At 36.7% G+C, this 25,609-nt stretch overlaps 1 protein-coding gene across 11 annotated transcripts in view; it reads left to right on the top strand.

The window, feature by feature from the left end:
- Positions 1 to 22,861, top strand: part of MFF (mitochondrial fission factor) — a 30,106-nt gene extending 7,245 nt beyond the window's left edge. For 3 of the 11 annotated variants that reach the window (XM_040639583.1, XM_040639617.1, XM_040639609.1), the window contains 8 exons: positions 4,762 to 4,850; positions 7,384 to 7,458; positions 8,485 to 8,562; positions 11,852 to 12,010; positions 15,331 to 15,363; positions 16,900 to 16,959; positions 19,782 to 19,866; positions 22,666 to 22,861. In XM_040639583.1, the coding sequence (XP_040495517.1) occupies positions 4,762 to 4,850; positions 7,384 to 7,458; positions 8,485 to 8,562; positions 11,852 to 12,010; positions 15,331 to 15,363; positions 16,900 to 16,959; positions 19,782 to 19,866; positions 22,666 to 22,797 (711 nt within the window). In that variant the 3' untranslated portion in view covers positions 22,798 to 22,861. The remainder of the gene's footprint in view (positions 1 to 4,761; positions 4,851 to 7,383; positions 7,459 to 8,484; positions 8,563 to 11,851; positions 12,011 to 15,330; positions 15,364 to 16,899; positions 16,960 to 19,781; positions 19,867 to 22,665) is intronic. The other 8 variants (XM_040639599.1, XM_040639625.1, XM_040639593.1 and 5 more) reach the window with 8 other exon arrangements.
- The last annotated feature ends 2,748 nt before the right edge of the window (positions 22,862 to 25,609 follow it).

Here is a 25,609-nt window from a genome sequence, read left to right as displayed (position 1 = left end):
CTAGTGCCGGGGTTGGCCTTTTCTTAGGTTGGAAGTTCTGCTGAGGTAACTGAGACAATGTAGGTGCCAGTTTGGACATTCTGGATATATTCTTGGTGAAAAGCACTAAATTTAGTGTTCACATGGTGAAAAGGCACTGAGATACTTATAGAATTGTATTTATTTAACAAACATTCTCTGAGCTTTTGTGTAAGACCCTGTGTGGTGAGGTAGAGTTCCCGCATGGTGGCATGAGTGAGGGAGAGACACCAATACACACAGAAGATCCCAAGTTCTTAACAGCAAAGAATAACGAAAGTTATGAGACTCGTCACGCGAGACGAGCGGTATCACAGCATGCTTTCCGTTAGAGGCCCTGCTTCCTGGCCCCGCAAAAGTTCCCAGTGGAAATTACTGCTGTGGATAATAATGTCTTGGAGTGAGGATTCTACCAGGGGAGAAACCCTCCCTGTAATATTCTTCAAGTTTTGTTTTCCTCTTGATCTTTCTCCTCCCACTATTTTAGATACTTAACTGCCTACTTGGTGAGCATAACTGATTGAAAACAAGTCAGGCACTTTCTTGAGTGATTACTTTTAAGAAAAAAGGTTTACCAGGATTGCCATCAGTAGACCTATGGGGCTTACTCCTGCAGTAGTAGGGGTACATTTAGTCAAATGTGGTAAATGCCCGAAGTATGTAGCACTGGAGTGAAAAACTTAAGCTGAGAGTGAGACCTAATTTTGAAGGCCTCCTTTGCTACTTACTAATGATATAACCTTGGGTAACTTATTTAACAATTCCAAGGCTCATCTCTAAAAGAAAGATAAGAATAATGCTAAGTGCTTAAGATTATTGTGAGAATTAACTATAATAATGCATGTAGTGTATTTAGCACATGTTCTAATTTATGTTAAAAGCTTGTATGTTTAAATATTATTGTTATAAAAGTTAAGATCCTGTGGCAGGAGCCAAATCGTGAGATGCAAGAAAGGAGTTTCACAGATTAGTACTGGCTGCCTGTTGAAAGGAAAGCAAAGGTGATGATCTGTACTTCAAGTCCATGGAAGGGTCCGGCAGCCTTCAACACAATCGACCTCTTGATCAGAGGAGAAAGGAAAAAGAACCAGAGTCCTAGTTGCTTCTAGAAGATGGATTGAAAGAGGAGGGCAGTAAGGCCCTGAGGGCTGCACTGATGATTCATTCAGATGCTAGTCAGAACCCACCAAGTGAGATCCCCTGAATCACTGACTCTGTAGTAGTTATTTTATAGCATATACCAAGGTTTCTCAACCTCGGCACTGTTGACATTTTGGACTGGATAATTCTTTGTTGTGGTGAAGGCTATCCTTTTGCATTGTAGAATGTTTAACATCATTCTTGATCTTTGTGTAGTAGATAACAGTGGAATCCTCCAAATCATGAAAATCAAAAATGTCTCTAGTAGTTAAAAAAGGTGGAAATAACCTCAGTGTCCATCAGCTGAAGAATAGATACACCAAATGTGGTGTATCCATATAGTGGATTATTATTCAGCCATACTAAGGAATGAAGTACTTACACATTATACAACATAGATGAACCTTCAAAACATTATGCTACATCAAAGAAGCCAGACAGAAAAGGCCATATATTTGATGATTCCACTTACATGAAATATCCAGAATAGGCAAATCCATAGAGACAGAAAGCAGATTACTGGTTGCCAGCAAATTGAGGGAAAGGGGAATTGGGAATGACTGTTTAATCATTACAGGATTTCCTTTTGGGGTGATAAAAATGTTTTGGAACTAGGTAGAGGTGATGGTTACACGTTCGAATGCATCAAATACACTGTATTGTATAGTAGTTTAAAATGGTGAATTTTATGTTATGTGTAGTTTATCACAATAAAAAGAAAGGAAAAATTCTCTCCATTCATTGCCACATATCCCCTTGAGGGCAAAATCACCCCTAGTTGAAAACCACTGGCCTATGGCAAGAAAGGAGACTATAAGAGGGTGGCTTATGAAGAAGGCTATAGAAGTTATTGTCTAAAATGTTGTCTGATACAAGGAATAAGTTTGCAGAAAGTATCTGCACTTGAATTCCTAAACTGGCTTGAAGAACCCAAGGGAACCCATGGAGAGGGCTTAAAGCATGAAGCAGATAATCCCCTCGCATAGACAGGATTTATAAAATCTGGAGGCTTGGCTGGTAGAGAGGAAGTTGATGAACCTTTTCAATATACCTAATCTGTACTTGGAAGGCAACACTAGGATATGACCATCGGTTGATGATTCTACCTGTAGGGAGCTAATAGAGCAACTGAGTAATAAACTGTCTGATCTGGGTAAGAAACTGCAGAATAACCAAATCATGACAGTTCTTAGTGTTCTTAGCATTGATTAGGCAGTATAAATGAGAAGGGAGGAATTTTAAGCCTACTATCAGACACAGAAGACCCTGATACCTATAGGAAGTGACCTGGAGCTGGGAAGCTTTCTCAGCTTCAGGACTGAGTACAAATTTTTAAATGGGTAGTCAGTGCCTGTTCCTTCTGAATGACATTTAAAAACCTTGAATTGTCAACTAGATTTCAATAAAGCTGGAAAAAAATAATTTTTAAAAATAAATGAAAACCTTGGATTGAAAAATCCATCACCATGACTGAACTAAAGGGTGGAAATTTTTAAAAGATAGTGTTCCTTATCACTTCAGGCTGTGTCCATGCGCTTTGGTATTACAGAATACAAGTTGGTCATATTAGAAGGCATGGCAAATGTATGCTTTTGTCTGAAGGTGCTTTTTCCCTCTAGTATGGCAGTAGTATCAGTCTTAATGTTCCTGGTAAGTTATCTTTAAATCAGATTTCAAATGGTGAAAATAACAGACTTAGGATCCTCCAGTTTCCAGGCTGTGTTGAAGTCATAGACATAACTTGTCTTCTGTCACTTCCTGTCCTGCTTAATCTTGGTTCTCACAACACAACAGCAGGAATGGTTCTGATTTAGTAGAGAATTCATCTTGATCCCTGCAACATGGAAGAGCTATTCTCTAGGGAAAGCGAGCACAGCTGTGCAGTAGGTAGGAAGGCAGGGTTCCCTGAGATTCTCACAAATTAACTCCGTACTGCTCTCTGAATCAAGTGTACTTGATTGAGGAGGTGTTAACTTATATATATCTCACCAGTATATGTATGTAAAACACCAATATATATATGTGCATATATAGCAATATATTATTAAGTTATGTGTATATATATATTTAAGTTGTATATAACTTAACACACACACACACATATATATATATATATATAGCTTTAAAGTAGTTTTTATTTTTGGTGTAACTGCAAAGGGCTCTTGCAGTAGGCTCCAGCCTGACTCCTTTTTTGTTTCTAGGAGTGTTTTTTTTTTCTTTTGCTCAAGAGAGTAAATGGTTTATAACCCATAACCAAATCTAAACCATGCTCTGAAATTATGTACTATATAGTGTGGTTTTAAATTTTGTTGGCATGAAATCTGGATTTATTCTCCATTGAAGGTGCTTGTAACCTGCTGGTCTACTCTCAAGTCTTTAAAAGATCATCACTAGGTACTGATTTGCGTTTTTTAAAATGTTAACTTTTAAGTCCCTTAGTTCACATACCAATGTCCTTTATAGTAAAGTTTCCTTTTTTTTAAACAGCCATGAAGTTGCCATGGCTGTTTCTAGTTAAAAACAAAAAGAAAAAGAAAAGCAAACTAAACAAACAGGAAAGTTAGTGATTGCCATTGTTCTATTGCTCTGTAATAAACCACCTTAAGTGGCTTAAAACAAAAAGGAAAAGTCAGAATTTCATTTCGCTATTGGACCTGGATTCTGTGTGTGAAGAATTTGCAACTGACATAATGGGGTAAGCTTGTTTCTGTTTTACAATATCTGGGTCTAAGCTAGGAAGTCTCAAAGCTAGGGATGACTTTGGATGACTCTACAGCCTGAGTCTACAATCATCTGATGGTTTACTCACATGTCTGTTGATACTGGCTCTTGTCTGGGAGCTCAGCTACAGTTGTTCTTGGGTGCACCCACACATGGCCTTTACATGTGAGTTGTGGGCATCTTCACATCATGGTGCCATTGTTCCAAACATGAACAGCGTAGGGAAGAAAGGCAGAAGGCTTATTGCTGTTTATGACCTAGTCTCAGAAGTCACATTGCATCATCTCTACAGCAGTCACCAGCCCACCCAATTTCAAAGTAAGGGAACATAAATCCTGTCCCTTATTGGAGAAGGTCAGTGATACATTCTGTAAGAAGAGCATGTGGGATGGGAGACTGTGGCTATTTCTGGAATGCCAAAAAGTTTAAGCTACTACCAAGGCTTTTTTTCACATATCCAAACAAATCTGAGTTTGTTTTAACCCCAGAAGCCTGGAACATTTGTTTGTAATACAAATACATCGCATTTCCTATAATATGCATGCCTTTAAAAACTGTTGTGAATTGTTCTTCATATAAGTGTATTATATAAATTACAATAAATAAAAATATAATTGTACCAAGTAAGACTGATACTTAAATAGAAACCAGAAGTAGTTTTTTTCAGGAGGTAAAGAAGCATTCCTAAGTTTATCTGCATTATAATAAGTAGGGTTTTTTTGTTTTTATAACCTGTCTTTAGTACTCAGGCTTGGCAGCCATCTTGGTTATGTTCTTTGTAAATTTTGTGAATAGCCTTGGATTAAAGTTCTTTTGATGCTAAGTAGCTACTAGGCTACTAAGAATATTTTCTATTCCTCTCCCTTTCTTTGTGCCTTACAGATCCGTGCAGTTGGCAGGCTAAAAAGAGAGCGCTCTATGAGTGAAAATGCTGTTCGCCAAAACGGACAGCTGGTCAGAGCTGACTCCATGTGAGTAGAACCACTGAGCGGTGTATCTCTTTCATTAGTTTTCTCCATATATTCTCCCATCTTTTTCTAAATAATTTACTTATTTTTTTGACTCCCAAATATTAAAAAAAAAAGTATGTGTCAGTGCCTAAGAACCTGAGAAAAAAGCATATAATTCGCTTTTAAGCATTTGAATTCTATTTTACATTTACATCAATTTTACATTTTTGCAGTTATTTTTATAGCCTTAAAATATGTTGTGCGAACTTTCCAGTAGCATTATCCTCTTCTATGTGTATGGCAGAATTCTAGAAGTATGATTTACTTATTTTGGGAATTGCTTATAAAGTACACTTAAGAGAGATTGATAAAGTAAGTGCCCAGTTCTGTGCAGCCTTCAAAAGTGTTTATCAGTATGTAGGTTGAAAAAACAAAACAAAAGGAAAACACTGTAAGTAAGTGTCTTTATTTTCAAGTTAATTTGTTATCAGATTGTTAACTAACCCTTCCAGCTCTGCTTCTAATGAGCTGTAGTAAACGATGTAGCTTAGGCAAGTGGAATTGTTGTACTTTTCTTGGATTATTGTTTAGCTCTGTGCCTACTGAGTCATTGAATTGTTAGATCCATTTCATCTTCCAAAAATACAAGTATGTTGTTTAAGGGGGTGTTTTTCATTTGGTTACACTATCATACTCTGATCTTAAAGCTACCCCACTATAAGGTGTTTTAGATCAGGCAGATGTTTTTTGTTGTTTCATTAAAATTAATGGGTTTTTACAGAGAAAATATCGCTTTAAAATCTGTTCAGAATTTTAAGTCTCAAATCCATTGGTGATTGTGGTTTTTTAAAAAGATGATTTAGATTGTTTATGTAAATTAATATATCTTCCTCATTACATTTTTGGTCATCATGAACCATATTTGATGCCAAGCATCCTGTTATCTTCTCTGGGAACTGAGCAGAATCAGGAGATAGTACACTTCTCTCAGAGTTTGCAAATCTGGATAAAAGCAAAACACTTAAATGTATATACAAATAAAGTAGAGCACAGTACAATAAACATTTGTGTTAAGGCACATCAAGTTCTAGTTTGGACCTGACTGAAGAATGTAAGGATGCAGAAGGGGCTTTGATGGGATTAGGCTCTCTCTTCTCTTGTGGTGGGTGCAAAGGAGAACTGTAACTGCTCCGATTTCTTGGAAAATCTTGAAATGTCTCCCAAAGTAGTTCTAGTTATTCTGTTATATAGGAAGACAGTAAGTGAAAATGAACATATCTGTCCTTCAGGAAATACCTGAAAAGTTCAACCGTTAACATGAAATTTTTTATGGTAGTTACGTTTCTCTGAAGATACCTGGTTGGCAGGGATGTCGGCTGGTCCACGAAATCCATTTTTCTAGAATATTTCCAGGTATATTACACAAATGGTAAAAAGGCTACAGAGTTGATGGCTAGGATCACTTCTCGATACTTAGTACTTATCAGAATGATTAAGCATACACCGAAGGGCTTTTGTCATGTTCATTTGTATTTTTTTCAAGGTAGCAAAGGCTTCTAATAAACTTTTCTGTTATATGAAGATGTGGCTTATTGTTTAGGTCTCTAATAAATTTGAAATTTCACTAGTGAGATAAAAACAGGACTATCTTAGTATAGCATCACTTCTGGTTTTTAAGTAACTATTGATAACTGAGTTGTGTTGAAGAGAAAGGAAACAGCTTTACTATGTTTGAAAACCAGCCTAGAGAGGTACAACTTAGAGTAGATGATTAGTTCATAGTATTTTTGTAGTTATCAATAACCTAAGTTCCTCATGACAGAGAAGATTAACAGAGTTAACTAATGTTTGCTTTCTTTTGTGTTTAAGTTGCCTTAATGGCACTTTCTAGATGTTAATAAAACTGAAAATCTCACGTTTCAATTTTTGGTGGTAAAAATAGCATGCATATTTAACTGTATATTTTCACAGTGAAATTTTTACATTACCATACTTTTTTGTTATGTATGTTACCATGTCATGGTAAGGTACTTAACCATCTTTTTGTTAATGATGTAACCTTGCTTTTTCTTCCCCTACCATTATTAATTTTAAAATTTATAATTGAATTAATTTATAAGAATCTACATGTAATTAACATTAGGAATTTTATATAATGAGCTTTATTATATATTCAGTGTTGGTAATGTGGTAACGAAGACATTGTTGATATAAAACAGCTACGTTTTACTTCCACTAATATAATTATCAAACTTTTGCTGTCTTTACCTGTTTTAGTCTCTTCTTTGTAATGTAGGATTAATTATGTGTCATTGTGCATGAACCTTTGCCTGCCTCCATTTTATTTTATTCCTTGGCTTTAGGAGTAGAAGTACATATAGACAAAACAGCAGCAGCACTGGTCTTTGTTCTCTTAATTGCTTTCAAGAGATAGTAGGATTGATTATTGTCCGCTATTGACATAAAAATAAATTCTGACCAGTAGACTTGTATCTAGCTTTTTCTTTCTGTTATAAAAGCTGAATATTTAAAAGAAGCATAATTATTATTTAAGGTGGCACAGATCAGATTCTGCCCCAAGAAATAAAATTTCAAGGTTCCAGGCACCGATTTCGGCACCGGAGTACACGTAAGATTCTATCTGCTCTGCTTTTCACAACTAGGAGTTGTTTTAATTTTGCAGGCTTATGTTATACTAATATTTCACCAAGTAATTATCATCATATAATACCCTAATGCTCTTACTGTTTGGCTTTTCAGTACCTGGGTTTTAGGATTTCTCAAATTGCCATCATAGACTTTGTTAAGGGGGGAAAAAAGACAACTAGACCAATTAAGGAAGTTATCTATGATTTGGAGTGTAATGGTGAAAGTAAAATGGAATAATTTGCTCATAAGGGTGAAGCATCCTTTTTTATTTTTTTTTATTTTGCTTTGGTTGGCATATTAGTTCTCTGTAGATTCAGTTTAACCAGGTTCGGTGATCCCAATCTTTTTTTCAATGTTAGCACACTATCTTTTCTTGCCTTACTTTCATCCAGAAGGAGAATGGGGTTTAAGAGTGATTTGTCATTAAGTTTGTTTTTTTTTTTTAATTCCATGGATGAAAGTAATGCTTAGAAGAATGTTTTGAGATCATTTAAACCCATTTTTTCTGTAAGTGTGACAGAACAAAGTGTGGGAGTGACTGACTTCTCATTGGAATACTTTAGCCTGCAGTAGAGGAATTCAATGGCCAATACAGTTCTGAAGCCACAGAAAATGATTTTTCTCCTATTCTGGTTTTCTTATTATGCTTCTAGGAATCAGGAAATTGCCATAGACAGTGGTAAAAAATAAGGTTTTCTATTTAAAATTTCAAGAGAAACGAGGCGCCTGGGTGGCTCATTTGGTTAAGCATCTGCCTTCGGTTCAGGTCATGATCCCAGGGTCCTGGGATTGAGCCCCGCATCAGGCTCCCTGCTCTGCAGAGAGCCTGCTTCTCCCTTTCCCTTTGCCTGCTGCTCCCCCTGCTTGCGCTCACTCTGTGTGTGTGTGTGTCTGTCAAATAAAATCTTTAAAAAAATGTTTTCAAGAGAACTGGTACAAAATTTGTGTTTCCATGAAAGTTTTTTCTCCCCCTTTTCACAATTTTACTTTTACTGTTTTTTGGAAGAGGTTGGAGCCTCACCAAAGAGGTTATACCCTCACAGTTTGAGAAACATTGTTCCTGTGAAAATCCTTGGGGAAAGAGGTACTTGACTTTGGACTGATATTTTAATAATGACATAGTTATGCCAAATAAATTTTCATTTAAATTTTAGTTCTCATAATTGCTAGTGTTGTTTACTTAACATTCATGTTGTAAGATTTCATATAGGCATGAGGTAGTTGTATTACTGATGAAATGACACGGTAAACATGAGTGCTTTCTTCAAAATTTCCTAATCTTTTGTAAAAGAAAAGTATAAAGTTGAGATTTTGCTGTTTTATATTACTTGGATCAGTTTATTATCTAAGTACATTTCTATTAAATTATTAATATTACAACATTTGCTTTAATAATCCCAGTGCCTTGGCAATATGTTAATTTTTTTGCTTTTCACAGTAGTTCACTTGTCAGAACAAAAAGTCACTACACCTTGGATGGATGAGTGGACAGAAATGAAAATCCTAAAAGCACTGTTCCCTTCCACAGCTGATACCAGTCAGTGGTGGACATTCCAGCTAGCATCATGATGATTGTTAAAATGGGCTTATTCTTTTTTGTAAATTTATTTGTAAAAAAATATCTGCAAGACCACTTGAAGCTTTAAAAAAGAAAAAATTACCGAGGTATTTATTGCTTCTAATTAAGGCCATTTTGGTCATTTGTGACTTAATCATTTGGTTCAACTGTAGATGGAAATGTTAATCAAGGGCATTTAATCTATACATGAACTGCCCAAAGTGGTCAGCAGTTTTAAAAATAGTTCCTGTTCTGTTTTTGGTGTTTATGAAGTTATGAAGGATTACCAAATAGTGAAGAGTAAGTTAAATTTCTTACAAATCTTTGGAACTTTAACTTCTTTTGAGAAACAATGAGAAATCGAAATATGCTTTTGATGTTGGTCTTTGATGAAATAAATATCTTTACTAGTATTGATAAGGACTTAATTTCATCTTTTATCTTTCTACATAAGTATTTTTTATTAAGTTACAGTTGAGGATCATGTAAGTTTTTTTTCATTTGTTGTCATATTCCAATTTTCATATGATCATGCGTAGAATCTTAGAATCAGCAGAGATCTTATGGACTGTTTTTAAACTCAACCTTCTGTGCCTTCCCTCCTAAGAATTCTTTGCAGTTATTCTGAAATTAGTTTAGGCTTGACTACTTTACAAATGACCATCTGATTTCTTGTGTATGCACAGGAAATACTTACTTTTAGAACTTTAAATAAATAGTTCCTATTGCTTGTTTCTGACAGAATTATTTCTCTCAAAGGAAGTTACCCTTCTGTAATTTTTAGTGGACAAAAATCCGTCAAACTTTTGTCGTGAATTTGGATTTAGTTTATTGACATTGTTGCTCTAAGATTATAATTCTAAATATTGATTATTATAGTCTTTAATATAGTAGTGTGTAGCTAATGTATTTACTGATGCAGAATGATGTGAAGTGTTCGTTTTAAGCCCCAAAGTGCAAAGAGAAAAACTTCAATTATATGAGAATATTGTACTGGTTCGTCTTTTACAATTTAAGTAAATTTAGCCAAGTTTGTTGGCAGCTCTATCAAGAGAGTATAAGTTGGATTGTTTGTGTATAGTAATGCAGAACATGAATTCATTCTGCTCTCTCACAAAAAGCAAGAAGTTCAGGTTTTCCCATACTCCCTAAAGAGAAGGCTGAGTACAAGGCTAATACCTAGACGTTGTATCCCAGATAATACTGATTTTTTTTTACTCTTCTCGTATGCTCAATATGGGTTTGGCCAAGTGTCATGGGTCAGTTGGTAAGTTGGCTTATATATATTCCAGAATCTCTGGACAGACATTTAGGGTAATCATCTGTGAGCCTGTACCTGAAAATTTGCATTTATCTTGATGGCAATAGGCCAAATTCCTGTGGTGAATCGGCCCTAATAAATTAATTTCTCAATATGCCAAGATATGGCTTTGATCTTTCTCTTCTAAATAGTCTTTGGAAAACATGGCTTTCTTATTTATAATACTTCTCACTTTGGATCATCAAGACGTTCAAAGTTATTCACAAAATTGTGGATTTTGTTTTTATTTTTAATGTTCTGGGGACTCTGGAAATAATATTAGATGTCAGCTGCCATTTCAAAAATGATCCCACTTATGTTGTCGTTTCCAAACAAAAAGCATGTTAAGTTAGAAAAGATTACACAAGTCAAAATAAAAGATTTTTTCTCTTGTCAGTTGTTCACTCTCTGCTCCACTTTCATTCTTTTGGATGAAATACCCAAGGATGAGTTTTAGCCTCAGGGGTTTTCTCTGACACAGAGAAAAAGTGTTGAGCCCACATCCCAGGATCACAGTCCTTCTATTGCAACAAAGCCTCTTAACGTGACAAACCAGATGGCCAAGTCCTGGTATTACTTAAATACCTCACACAGCTGATCATGCCCTAACATCAAACTGCTCTCTGAAAATACACCAAGCTCAGGAGTTTATGTTAGAACTGTAAAATTGCTTCATTCAAATATGTTCAGCTTCTATGAAGCACTGGCAGTGGAGCCAAAGAAATTGTGACTCTCAGCTTGCACATGAGAGAACGATTAAGATTATGTCACCAAGAAGCCCAGAAATGGTTGTTTTACATCCATCTGGGTAATTTAAGAACTGTCTTGCCTCTGTTCACTCTCTGCACAGAATTGGAAGTAGTTTTATGTTTTAGTCATTTAGCTAGAGAACATATGCTTTAATATAATTAAGCTATCAAAATGCTTTTGTTACAGCTTTCTGAAACTTTAATTCATTTTTAATTTGCACATCATAAACCCAGCTTGCTTCATTGTCTTTGTTTGTGAAGTATTTGAAATGGCATTTTCATGGAATCATTTTGAGTCATGTGTTTGAACTCTGACACCAAATATTAGAACTCTCTGTCTTAATCTTCTCACCACCCATAAGTCACGGTGCCGTGTTGGTCGTTAGAGGTTTGATTGACTGGATCGGAATACATACATCGAGTAAAGAGTGACACTTCTGCAAAGCTCGGGGTTGAACCCACTGCTTGCTGGGGTTCTCTTCCCGCTCCAAAGTTGTTTTTGCTCATTCAGTTTGTTTAATATGATGTGTGAGGCTACACAGTCACAGATGTTGCATCGTAGCTGTTTTTTTAAAACAATTTAATAGGTTTATTAATTTGTTTGGTTTGACAGTTTTCATAGGGGAAAGTGAAGGGTGGGAAAAGGGACAAGGAAACTAAGATAATTCTTAAAATATTAAGTGTTTTGGGAAAACTGCTCAGCTGAAATTTTATAAAAATCTGACTTGAGTGTTTTTCTCTTCATTTGCTGTGCTTATGTAAACAGTGTGACACCATCGCCACAACAGGTTCGGGTCTGTCCTCCCCAAATGTTACCTGAAGATGGAGCTAATCTTTCCTCTGCTCGAGGCATTTTGTCGCTTATCCAGTCTTCCACCCGTAGGGCTTACCAGCAGATCTTGGATGTGCTGGATGAAAATCGCAGGTGATTGGCATCAGTGACTCTTGCTAGCTGTAATGCATATTTTTTTGGCTCCTTGTTAGTGGACTGTGGTGTCTTTCTTTTGTGTTTGCACCTTTGTCTCTTTCTAAGATGCGGTGGTTTAAAACAACTTGCTTTGCTTTCTTTTAATTTGAAATTATTGTCCAAAATTCACATTTCACAAGATTCTGTTAGCTTCTCTTCAGTCAGGGAGAGTATTCAGTTAATAGCTATATACAGGAAGCATAATGATTTTTTTCAAAGGCTTTGTTGACCTTTCTAAGTACTTGACTCCATTGGAATATGTGGAGGCCTACTATTGGATTGAGCATAGGATGTTGGACTGAAGCATACTGATTCTCTTTAGTAAGTCTTTTGATTGAATCATTTATGATACTAATGTGGTTGGATTAATGAAGCAAATCTGAGTAAGACTATCAGTGAAGCTGCCAGGACACTTTTTTACTTTCCTTTTAGCTACGGATTTCTAGGCCTGTACTGAAATCCCCAAGTGCTGTTATCTTTTTGATAATACTGATATTTTTCAGTATTTATAACTTCTCTCACTTCTGAACATCCCCGAGTGAAATCATTAGTAGTACACTTAGGCTTGCTCATACAAATTCTTTTTTGCCATTGTTTCAGATATTTTTTTCTGCCCTTGCTTTTTGGCATAGTGTGGGAAAAGTATAGGCAGTTTCATTTCAACTCCAAACATTTTATCTAGTGACTCAGTGAGTCAGTGTTTGAATTTCCATGGTCATTTTAGTAGACTCTTAACTTTTGAAGAGTTCCCAGTTAATGAAGCTGGTCCTTCCAGTAAACCTTGTTTCTTACCTTAGGAATTAATGTGTCTTGTGGCTCGCTTTGAACAAACTTTCTTGTTGAGTGCTTTTGATCCTCATACAAGCCTCAGAGGTTGTACCGTACTTCTTGAACACTTGTCTGTACCGTCGACTGGTGTTTCTAAGCCTTCCCAGGGTTAAATGCAGTGCTATGTATTTGAGCCCCAGTAACTTAAAGCTGCACCAGAAAGAGCTTAAAACAGAAAGCTCATAGCAGGGAAAAATTACATATACATGTATGTATATGTGTATTCATGTATATGTGTGCAGGTGTATATACCCCTCCCCAAGTGTTTAGAGGACTGTCTTAGAGTATTTGCATCCTGTAAGAAGCAGCGTGGTTCAGAAGAAAAAGCATGGATTCAGGGGGCCAGTCTGATTCGTCATGATCCGCCCCACTGGATAGCTAGCTGCATGAGGGCCTTGGACGAATTGCTTAGCTTCTCTGGGCCTCATTTTCTTCATCTATTCAAAAAAGAGATAGAGGGGTAATAATAGTATTACCTAGTTTTCTAGATTCTTGTAAGGACTCTTCCCCCACCACCACCATCTTTATTTAAGATATAAGTAATAATGGCCTCAATCAAATTCCTTATTTAGGGTCATGGCAGATGGTTCAACGATACTGAATATAAAGTACCTGGCACTTAAGAACTGATCTTCCCGAAGGCCTATTTTCTCCTCCCTCCTTAAAATAGTTTTATTCTTCACCAGGTATCCTCTTTCACTTTTTAATTACAGTAGGTCCTTAGAAGAGACCAGATTATGAGGTCAAATTATGTCATATCAAATGCTATTACAGTGAAAATATCTGAATGAGAAAGATATTTATAAATTCAATATAGATTAAGTAATTGCAACTTCACTAAACAGTCCTTCTCCATAATGGAAAAAAATTTTGCTTCAAGTTCAAAAATACAAAATCAGAAATCTTACTATTGTAGGATTTACTTTCTATTCTTTTATTATGAAAAACTGTTTTGAGCCCTAAATGAAGTTTTCTTTATTTTTTAATTGTAATGAATTGATAGCTTTAAAATCCGTTTTCTGAAAAGGAATGATCTTTTCTTGTTCACTTAAATGAGATTTTTAAAATTCATGAAGTAATTGTATTAATAATTCTTTGCTCCTGGATACACACCATTAGTTGTTACTTTGGACCCTGGAGGGTTAGATTCTTATTAGTCTTACTGGATGCTTTCATTATTGAAAGGGTTCCTTTTTTTTCTTTTTTTTTTTTTTGTGATTGTATTTAAATTTCTTATGATCTAAATGTTGAATAAGATTTAATCAGAATTGTAAGTACCAAATCAGTTTTTATTTCTACAAGAGAACTGTCTGGCGTGACTTTGCAGATACAAGAAGTAGGAATGTGAAATTTGGATAATGTTCTACTTGCATGATTATTAAAATAATACTGCTTATAAAATTTTAAGTGCTTTTATGTTCCTTGCTCTGTATATCATTTTTTCTTTTCTATTTTATTATTCTTGGTGGTTATGCTAATGCAGTATCCTATCTTTGGTCTTCTTGCCCTCACATTAGGTACAGTTAAATTAAGCTAGAACTATTTGGCAGAAAGAAAGAAAGAAAGAAAGAAAAAACCTTCCTGCTTGCCTTATTATCATAAAAAAATGCGGATTCACAGTTGCTTGATGGAAGAACGATTTTTAGTAGACACTTTAAGGAACACTGTGGAAAGGCCTATGTACTATATATTTGTTTTCTCCTCTTAGGAGAACTTATTTGATTTAAAACCAAGCTCCACATGGAGACAAAGCTAAATCCTTGGTACGCACTAGAAAAGTTTATTTACACAGGTCAGTGCTGTGCATTTGGAAAATTGATGTATCAAAAATTTAAATGCTATTCTGTTATGATTTAGTCCTTGGCTGGTCAGGAAATGCCCATGTCTCCTGACATCTGCTAGACCTCCATATATCATTCTCCAGTGCAAAATATTAACATTAAAAAAAGAAACTTAATTCTCATGTAAGAACATTATTTAAATATCAACAGATTAGTCATGCTTAGCATGCTTAAGTTTTATTTTTAGAAGGAGCTTGATTATTTTTATGCAGTTTTCTCCGAGCAGATTGTATTGGCTTTGAGTGAATAGAATATGAAACCATTGTGTAAATAATTGATATTTTTGCAAGTATGCATATAAATATATTACTGTTTATTCACCATAGCGGTGTCCATTTTTTAGTGAAGAAGCACATACTTTATTAAGTCAGAGCATTTATTTACTCAAAAATGTTAATATAAAGTTAACGCTAGAATTTGGAGAGCCTTGGATCTCTTTCCCTTTTGCTCCTTTAATTACAAAACCTTATTGTCGAACATATTATCAAACTAAAAAGATTTTTTTAATGTATTAAATCATTTATGGTAGAAAGTGGTACTTGAATGAAGTTGCTAACTTTGCCAAATACCTGTCTAATTTACTTTTATATTATATGTGTCAATTGCCAGTGTGAGAAGACAAAATGAAATACGTTGTGAAAGGTAACTGTATTATTTTCTGGCTCTGCATTATAAAAGGGAAATCTCTGTGGTGGAACATGGTGAATATGGCAGATCCGCTTGAACATACCAGTATGCATTTTTAAGAAGAGCGTGAGGTAGCGCCCAGCAGGGGCTTATTTAGTTGACAGTTCTCCTGTCAGTGTAACTCGAGATTGTAGTGAAGTAAGTTTTCCTAATGCCACAGAGTGAATATATAAGTAGGATGGGACGATTTCAAAACCTGTTTCAGGCATATGTGATTTCTCCTGTTCTTTATTTAGCCAACGTGATAGAAGTCTAACATGTCTCCCCCCAAAGTTTCTGAATCTCTTATCCTCTAGGCCCCAGAAATTTCTTTAAGCACCAGTAATGCCTTTAGGAAATATACAAGCTAAACATTAAAATTTCCTTGTATGAATTAACTGGGCAGAAAATAGTGATTTGTATTGTAGCCAAAATTCTTCATTAGCTGTACCAACTTAGAGAAAAAGCTACTTCGTTTGGTATTAAATGTTTACTATAATTAAGTATTGCCTTGATACTTCTAATTCAGGCAAGAACCTCATCAGTACTTAGATAATGAGACGTTTAAAATAGAAGGTAATAATTCTTAAAATCCTTTATGGACCCTATAGCTAGCCTCCTTTCTCTGGTTGGTAAATGTTGCTGATTACACAGAGAGCTTTCGTTTTCTGATTTTAAAAATGAAATTTATTGAAAAGGTTACTGCTTACCTGGGTAGAGAACTAACTGTCCTCTAGAACCCAAGTATGTACTGACACTGACGAAAGTCCGCACAAAGTTTTCCAGGGCACCTTAGTCTTCATTCCCAGCAGCCCTGTCTGTCACTCCTGGTTGTCTCAGGATGAGACTCACACTTGATCGTACTTCTGTGGTGTGCCAGAGCGTACCCCTCAGAGCCGGTGCCCTGATCGCCTCAGCTCCACAACCAAGGCTTGCAGCTTTGCTCTCGAGAGCCGAGGTTTGAATGAGACAGAGCTACATTTAAGATATCAGGCTTGAATCAAATGATTGAGGTGGGAGGGAAGGAATTGTGGGAAATGGGAGTTACTTGAAATGTTTAGTTTTTGAGACAGGGCTGTTGTTATCAGACGAGCAACCACGACCATGCAGGTGCTACTAACTGGTTGTTGACATGCTTCTAAAGTGGCTGGTGATTTTCTTTTTCCAACTAGAAAAGAGAAATTAGACTTTTTAAACAGGGTTGTCCTCTGTCTTGAATTTCATAAAGTAAAAGAACTGGCACCAAAGGAAATTTTTTGACGTGTGTGTGCTATCTTGTCACACAAGATCGATCCCTTTTGCGTTTTAACCCATGGTGAAACATTAAATTTATGAAAATCAAGAGAGGCCATGTGATACAAAGATTTTTAAAGTATTTGCAAATTATTATATTGTATTGCAACATACAATATAATCCTATTTGACATTTTTTTGTCTTGTTTTTGCTTTTATTTTATTACTTCTCTGTTTCCTGATTCTGTCTTGTGCCTTCTCCCGCAAAACCTGCCTTAGACCTGTGTTGCGTGGTGGGTCTGCTGCCGCCACTTCTAATCCTCATCATGACAACGTCAGGTAAATTTTGAGACTTTGTAATTATCAGGGTAAATAGTTCGCTGGATTTGTATTTTGCAGGACATAATGCGTGTAGTAGCCATGCCTTTATATTATAGCTTGAACTTCTACAGTTTTCCTCTCTGAGTACATCCTGCTCTTCTCTGAGAACAGCCAGCCTAGTCATTCATGACGCTTGCCTACTACAGGATGAAGCAAAATGCTTGGCAGTTATGGTACCATGGGAACATGTGAGGTATTTTATTTAAGTACAGTTTTAGGAGCTTATAGAGGATCATGCTGAAACACAGAAAAAGTCGTCTTAAATCTTGTTTTATGTGCATCATCTTAATTGTTGCCAGGGGTTCTGTCTCCCATTTCCTTTTTAGTTAATTGTAGTGTCACTTGCAGTGTGTAGAGAAACCTTTGTGTAGGCGTCCTCTTAAATTGGGGGAAATCAATGTCCACAATCTAGAAAGCTCAGTGTTTAAAAAAGGAATGTAGTTTGAAGAGTTTTTGTCATCTGTTGATTTAAGCTTTTCCCCTCTTATTTTTGCCCTTTTAGCTCTTTAAGACCTGCGTCTCAGCCTGAGTAATTATTTCTTCCTGTCATGCACAAGGCCAGATAGAATGGCACATAGGAATTCTTAGGGTTCTGAGGTGCCCAAATCCCCATTTCCCATTTTCTGGGGAAAAGAAAATTGGTTGGTATTCACAAATACCATTACTGTTGTTTTTTCAGAGCTAATTTTGTTAATTTTAAGCAGAAATGTATGATCTGTTGCAGTAGATTTGAAACTGTCAGCATTATTTCTATGATGAGAGGAACCTGGCACACTGATTTTTAGGCAAGAGAAGAGGGAAACATCAGTTTCTTAATAATACTGAATTCAGGTCAGAGAAATTGCAGCGTGTGTCCTTAGTGGTCCCTTACCACTTTGCTGACTGGTTTCTTTCACAGTATTAATTCAATCCATTGTAAGTTTACTTTTGAATATCTCCCCGAAGTTGGAACTTAAGTTTGTGATCCTTTTCTCTTTCTGTGAAAGAACTTTCAGTCTGTGATTTGACTTAGCATTTCTTAGTTTTTAGTTCTGATAAATACAGCTTTTAGTTTAAGATACACCTTAAAGTAATGTTTTTTTCTGTTGTATGTTCAGTTATATAGGTGTAAAGCCTTTTGCCATATCCTTAGATTTCTTTGCAAATGAAGATTTCCTTTACAGATGTTTAACACCTTACTTAATTCAAGACTTAAGTTGAGTAATCCCTGTCACTCACTTCCTTCTCTATGTTCAGCCTAGGTCCCTTTAACCTTCGAAGTCATTGCTTTTTTTTTTCCCCCCTCCCCAGTTTATATCTCGTAGGTAATCTCAAGGAAATAGAAGAATTTTATTTTGAAGATCAAGTGTAGAGAAGAGGAATCGTCAACCCTTATTTTCTCCTCTAATCTTTTAATAATTCTGTCTTAACGTTTAAAAGAATAATTAACTCAGATATTTATAAACCCATAGTCCCAGCATCTACTCACTTAGCTCACCTCACTGATGCAGTTGCTCTCAGTCTTCCAAGATATTTACTCTTACAATGAAGGAAAGAGTGGTTAAATAAGAAAGCAAGTTCATTTCTCCATAAAAGGAACATTTAGAGATTTTTCTAGATTATCTGGAGTCAGTGCACACCATCAGTCCTTGAAACTACAACACGTAGAGTTATCATCAGTGTTCAGAATGATGACACTGGCTGGGAGCACACTGAAAAAAATAAAAAAATAAATTCTGTTCCACATACTTTATTAAATTTTCAACAGCATATGAAACGAAAGGATTTTCTGAATAGACTTGTCCTTAACATGTCTGGATGAAAACTGTAATTCTCTTCGTACCCCTTTGTGTGGTAATGTGCTTTCTGTAATGGGAACTTGCTTGAAAGGTTAGAATATATAATCCATGTGCCAACCCTCTGTGAATTACAAAAGAGTTACTTTTTAATTCAGTTTATTTATGTTCTCCTCATTCAGGAAAGTTACTATGCCATGTACTGAAATAACCATACAGGATTAAAATAGTGAGGATATAAACATGTGAGGTGAATTGTATGGCATGTAAATTATATCTCAGTTAAGCCATTAATTAAAATAAGCTTAAGAAGTGGAAATCCAGGCAAAGGGGAAAGAATAGCAGTTGTGTGTATTTGTTTCTCAGAGGTTTATTGTCATGCATTTAAAAATCAGTGCTCTTTTAGAAGTAACTGTATTTGCAAAAGAAGTATTTCTTAATGGGCTTTCTCTGGAGTTGTTCTTAGTGGCTTTCCAGTACTGCTTTATACACAGCCTCTTAATGATTTATCATTGAGCCAGTTCTGGATCTGAACATAGTGACAGGATGTACTCAGGCGATTTTATAATTGCTTCTGTGGGAGACACAGTCGAGATAGTAATTAGAAATAAGTAGAGAGTAGAAATGGCAAGAGAAAAGGCAATAAGAAGAGGAGGAGAAATAAAAAATATCTCTTATTTTTTAGCTAGTTTACTTTGTGTTCCCTACCAGTGAGTCTCAGCAGGGACTCCCGTGGAAGTACATACAGACATGAGTTTGTGGAAGAATTATGCATTGTTATATCTTAGAGTGGCAGCTTTTAAATCGTTGCTCAAAATACTTTTGCTTTTTCCTCTGCTTTCTTTTGTTAGTATCAATTCAGATGGTAAAATATTTTAGTAATTCATATTGTGAAATATCGGTCTTTTGAACAGTTCTTTGAGCATTACCCAACACATGACGTGACTTGCCAGATACTCTTAGTTATTCCAATACTAAATTGTATTTTTGTTTCTCATCTGCTAGGCATGGCATGTCACATCTAGATACAACAATTGAAGGAACTTCGGACGACATGACTGTTGTAGATGCAGCTTCGTTAAGACGACAGGTAGTTAACATACCAGATAAGATGTAATCCTAAATTATAGTCATACAATACTTTAAATGATAATTTTTTAACATGTTATCGTTTTCTCTCCTGTGGAACCCATGAACCGAAATATTTTATGTGTCATGCTGTTTAATAAGCCATAATTGACGTTTCCATTTTTTAAAAAAGATTTATATATTTATTTATTTAAGAGAGAGTGAGCGAGAGCAAACATGGGGTGGGGAGCAGAGGGAGAGAGAAACTTCAGCGGACTCCTCGCTGAGCTCGGAGCTCAACGCAGGGCTCCATCTCACGACCCTGAGGTCATGACCTGAGCTGAAACCGAGGGGTGGATGCTTAACTGACTGAGCCACCCAGGGGCCCTGACTTTTCCATTTTGATTAAAGATATATTAAACCACCATTTACATGTTTTGATCAGCAGAATACAGTATCACCAGAATGGATTGGTATAATTCTGGCCGATAACAAAGAATCTTGGCATTTTAGCAAACTGGTATAGTTATAAATTGCTTGTTTGACTTTGAAATGCAGAACAGTCACTTTGGGGACCTGTGTTACTCTGTTTCAGAATTCTGTTTTGGAAATCACTGCTTTGCACAGTGTCTTTATAAACACAGTTCTTGTGTTCAATGAAAAGTCTTATCTTGGAACTATAATTGCATACACACATTTTTAATATGAGTCCCTCAGCCTCTAGAATCACACAGATGCACACATGTGGAGAAGGGGTAGTCAGTGTTTTAATTGTGTCTGTGCCAAGTAGATGTAGAGGAGAAGTGAATGAAATAAAGTATTTCTAAGATGAAGAAACTAAATATTTTAGCATAAGAATAAATCAGAATATCATTTTAAAGATTTAATATAATAAAAGGATATATGAAGCAAATACTACTTTTTATTTTGAGTCTCACTTATTAAAACAAATGGATGCTATAAGTTCTCACATATTTCCTTATACTTATTTATACCTTGCCTATCGAAGGAAGGGGGTTTCTTTCGCATTTGTCATTGAACTCAGCATTATACCAACAACCTTGCCTTCCTGAAAATGTAATGAGAGCTTCAAAGTTTTAACAACATCCATTCAATCCTTAGCTTAGAGGGTGAAGGAGTAGAGGACAAAGATAAAGTCATTATAAACAAGTCACACACATTCTGTGAGAATTTAAAAGTAGCAGGAAGCCAGCTGGGAAACTGTGAGTTTCTGAGATCAATAACAAAACGGAGTCCCAAGATTCTACAGAATTCCCATTCGTGCCCCTGGAGGCGTTGGAAGCTACTGCTTCTGCAGCTGTCTTTGCCCTGTTGCCAAGGCGGAAGCTCAACAAGCTGCATCCACTAAGTCTAGTCTAGGGATGAGGGACTCATCCTCGTGTAATCCACGATCAGGGCGGAGTATTCAAAAGCTGCCTGGTGTTGATACTTCTCAGATGAACCCAGATAAAAATATTGACATGGCTCAAGATCAATGACAATTTGTTTCATTGACAATAAAATGGATTGTTTAGTGTAAGAACCTTATATCCCATGGGACCAAATAAGCCCTTCTTGTTGGGAATGGTTGGGAAAAGGTAATCTTTATGTCCTCTTTTTTTTTTTTTTTGTACTGAATTGGCCCCAGGAGAAAAATGGTTGCTCAGCACTGATCAAAAGTGAAGTGCTTTTTCAGAGTGTTAAAATGGTTATCTCCACACCTCCATGTCTGGTTCTTCCAATAGACTCCCATTCCTGGCCCCACCCACTCCACACCCCCAATTTGGAGTTCTCAGTCCTTGAAATGCTAAGGATTCTACATTATGAAAATTCTCCTCCTTCAACCTCTCTGATACAATATTAGTAATCCCTATTGCTTTTATCATGTGTTTTTACATAGGTGTTGCAGGTCAGACTCCCCAGAAAGCAGATTCTGAGATGAAGGTTTGCACATAGAGAGCTTTCTGGGGAGTGCTTCTGAGGTGACCACCTTCAGGGGAAGGAAAGGAAGCAGGATTGGGCAAGAGGGGAATGTTGGGCTGCAGTGTCGTCAGAACAAGGGCAGCATGCAGCCAGCCTCCTGTGGAGCTCTGCAGCTGGGGTGACCCTTCAGAGTTGGAACTAGGGGCCTATGCCTTTCACCCCACCACTAACCAGTTATTGGATGCATGCTGCCGCCCTAGTAAAGGAGCATAAGCGTGGGCAAGGCAGTTGTTCAGCCCAGGGCTGTGCACAGTAAGGACCAACAGCCGAGGGCAGAGTGCTGTCATCCAATGACACTCCTAGCAGCTGGAGAATTACTAGCCTTTCAGTCCTGCAGGGTCTGGGTGGCAGAGCACAGGGCCCGCTGTAATAGGTTATTTTAGGAGATTCTCCCAGACACTCAGAGAGTGTACGGAGAAGGCAATTAAAGCAGGTTAAAGATGAACAACTGAAGCTGAGTGACAGAAGCTTCTAGAAAGGAGCAGGAGCCCCTCATCCTGTCTGCTGTGCTAGGCCTGCCTAAATGTGTACTTGGTCTTTTCGATCAGAATAACACACAATTGATGCAATAGTTTCCTCGCCCCACATTGAATCAAGGAAGGAAAATACACTTTTTCTGACTCAGAAATTTGGAGAAGGGAACAGCAGAAGATTATTTCAGTGAATTTAAGCTTTCATGGGTAACATTTTTTCTACATTATAGTTTATTTTGCTCCCAAAGAAACTCACCATGTTTATAAGAATTCTTTTGAAAAATCACACTGCTTTATAAGAACCTAACTGCTCTGTGCATTAAAGTTTCTCTTTTGTTTGTTGTTGTCGTTTGTTTTCCACTTAGATAATCAAACTAAATAGACGTCTGCAACTTCTAGAAGAGGAGAACAAAGAGCGTGCTAAAAGAGAAATGGTCATGTATTCAATTACGGTAGCGTTCTGGCTGCTTAATAGCTGGCTCTGGTTTCGCCGCTAGAGGTAACCTCAGCTCTCAAACATATTGTCTCAACAGCTGGAAATATAAAGAATTTGCAAACTTCTTTGTTTCTGTCTTTGCATTGTATGCCGTTTTATAGTCCATGCCCTGAACATGTATTTCTTCCAGAAAGGAGGGGGGAAGGACTGATACTTGCAGAAGTCAAGGGATATTCTCTCAGCTGGAGTCACTTTTAAGCAGATCTGCAGTAACAAACACCTACTTAAAATTCTCCCTTTGCATGTTTTGTAAATAGGCTCTAGTTTGTTTGTTTTTTTAAGGAATTTTTGCCTCATCAGCCCGCACAATTAATTCTCTGAATGGGAGAGAGAGTGCATAGGGAATGGATGTAGAAAAGTATCTGTAGAAGAAAAATGCTGCTTTATTTTGTCCTGTTTTCAGACACTGTTAGATTGAACAGTTTTGTTAATGGACACTTTTGCATTCACATTTCAACATTAACACTTCTGAAGTCATGGTCTGGTGTCAGATTTGATAAAGTCAAGGCACTTCATGTTTTCCAGTCACCTTCATTAAGGTAATTCCTAACATTTCCAGCAGTTTATCTAATATGTGTGTAAAATGTGCGTTCTTATTTTTATTTTAGTTTTGCAGATGATTTTCTATAAAGTATGTTTTTACTAAGTCCCTGTGTGAATGATTTAAAAAGCTACAGAATAAGGTACAAATGTAGTGTATTTAATAAACTGTCAACTAAAGCAATGTTTGTCTATCGAAAAATTTTATTTCATCATATTGTGATGTGAGCTGTATTTCATATCATATTAGCATTAACGAACCCGAGTCTTCCTGTCTCAGGAGGAGGTAATGCAGCTAATGACTTGGCTGGTAGCAAGAACTACCGTGTTTCCTTTCCGATTTCCATCCTGGCAGCAGCAGGTGCTGGTGGCATTACAGGTGGCTTTCTAAGTCGTGGTATCAAGTGCTTCAGATGAAAACAGTTTGAGTTGTGTGTGCTTTTTGCATTGTAGTATTTAGCTAAGATACTAAATCTCGTGAGCTTTAAGTGTACCAATGAAACCAAATCCTGGGAGCCTTTAGCTCTCAGAATTATCTCCCCCCCCCACCCATGCCGTGTTCAGAAACAGATAGAATTTTAGTTAGATGTAGTATTCGCCACACATCTTCAGTTTCTCTCTACCCAGGTGGTCAGTTTTAGGAAAGGTAGCTGAGGGAAATTCCTCAGATAGAGGTAGATTTAATGTTTCTGTTCTTGCTTCTCCCCTCTCCTTGCAAAATAGAATACTTAGAGGAAGGATTCTTCTCTTTGCTTCCTAGAATTTATCATGAGTTTGATGACATTTTTTTTTTACCCATGAAAATCTTCTGCCTTTTATAACAGCCTAATGATGTGATTATATTAATTCTAGCTATGTATAGATATATAGATATCACAGAGTAATTTCTGAGTGATCCTCCCAATTGAAACCACAAGAATAATAAAAATGATGGATAAAATTAGCACTTCTTTTGCTGGGCAGGCATGAAGAGGATTCTGCTAGGGCCAAAAATGAAATAAAGCAGGAATTCCAGGAGATAAGCAAATACAAAAGCTGTTTTTTCTCCTGTTAATTTATTCCAAACCGTGGAGACCTGGAACTTTCTCCCTTAGTGGCTATGCAGGGGGCAGGAAAATACAGTCCATGTCTTAGGCAAGGCACTAGCTGTGACAGGAAATTCTGCATGAAGCTGTGACCCCAAAAGACTACAGCCTCAGTGAAAGGGTTAATAGGAAATCAACTTACCACCCAAAGGGGGACAATAAAGTCTTCGCCTTGTCACACATCTAAAAAATAGCAGAGCTTAAATCTCTCACTCCAAAGCCAAGCTGTGTTATGCCAGCCTCCCTCGCCTGGAAGTTGTTCATCATTGTAAGTGTGTGTACGTATGTACACACACACACACACACACACACACACACGATTTCAAAAAGCAGAGAATGAAGAAAAGATTCCTGGGGTAGGGAACAGTGGGAGAAGAGTTTACAGGGAGAGGCAGTAAGACAGTGCTTAACCTAACAGGCTAGTGTCATACAACTAAGTACAGAACTCTACTTAAAGGTGTTTCTTTCTTTTTCTACTTCTGGGAATACTTACTGAAACAGTAGCAGGTTATTTACAGTTTGAGGGATAATTTTAGGAAAATACATTTGCAAGAGAGCTTTCCTTCCTTCCTTTGTATTAATGTCTGTTTTCCAGCTTCTTAATTATGTTTGACATTGAAATCGAACTGTTTTTCTGGCCTCAAATTTGGAAAGATTTAATTTACCGTAACTGCTGTTTACTTATAATGTGTTGTTGTGTCAATAAGTAGAAACTCTTGTGGGCACCACACCGACCTCAGTAGTGAGCAGTTATAGCAGGTAGGCTGTAAGCCCTGACCTTAAGGAACTGACAGATTCATGGAGCAGTGGGGAGGTTTATTAAAGAATTAGAGGATTATAAAAATGATTTTATTGCAGAGAAGGAACTTGAGATATAGGTTGACGGATAGAGGTGTTTCAGATGGTGGACACAGCAAAATAATGAAAGTGTAAAGATTCCAAGACGAAACTGAACATGGGGGTGGAAGTGAAAAAGACATCAGTGAGCTTTGTAAATGACTAGATGCGGACCGTGTGTGTGTGTGTGTGTGTGTGTGTGTGTGTACATACATGCATTTGTAACTTTAGATACCAGAGCAGAGATGACATCACCCCAAAAGATACTTACCAGTGGTGGCCTGTAGGCTTTAGGCATTTAATCCATGGCAGTAGTTTCCACAAGACTAAAATAGCAAAGAAATAACTTAC

This window comes from Ursus maritimus, unplaced genomic scaffold (assembly GCF_017311325.1).
Source record: "Ursus maritimus isolate PB19 unplaced genomic scaffold, ASM1731132v1 scaffold_1, whole genome shotgun sequence".
NCBI lineage: Eukaryota > Metazoa > Chordata > Mammalia > Carnivora > Ursidae > Ursus > Ursus maritimus.
The sequence above is the reverse complement of the archived record's forward strand: the minus strand, read 5'-3'. Positions and strand labels throughout refer to the sequence as shown.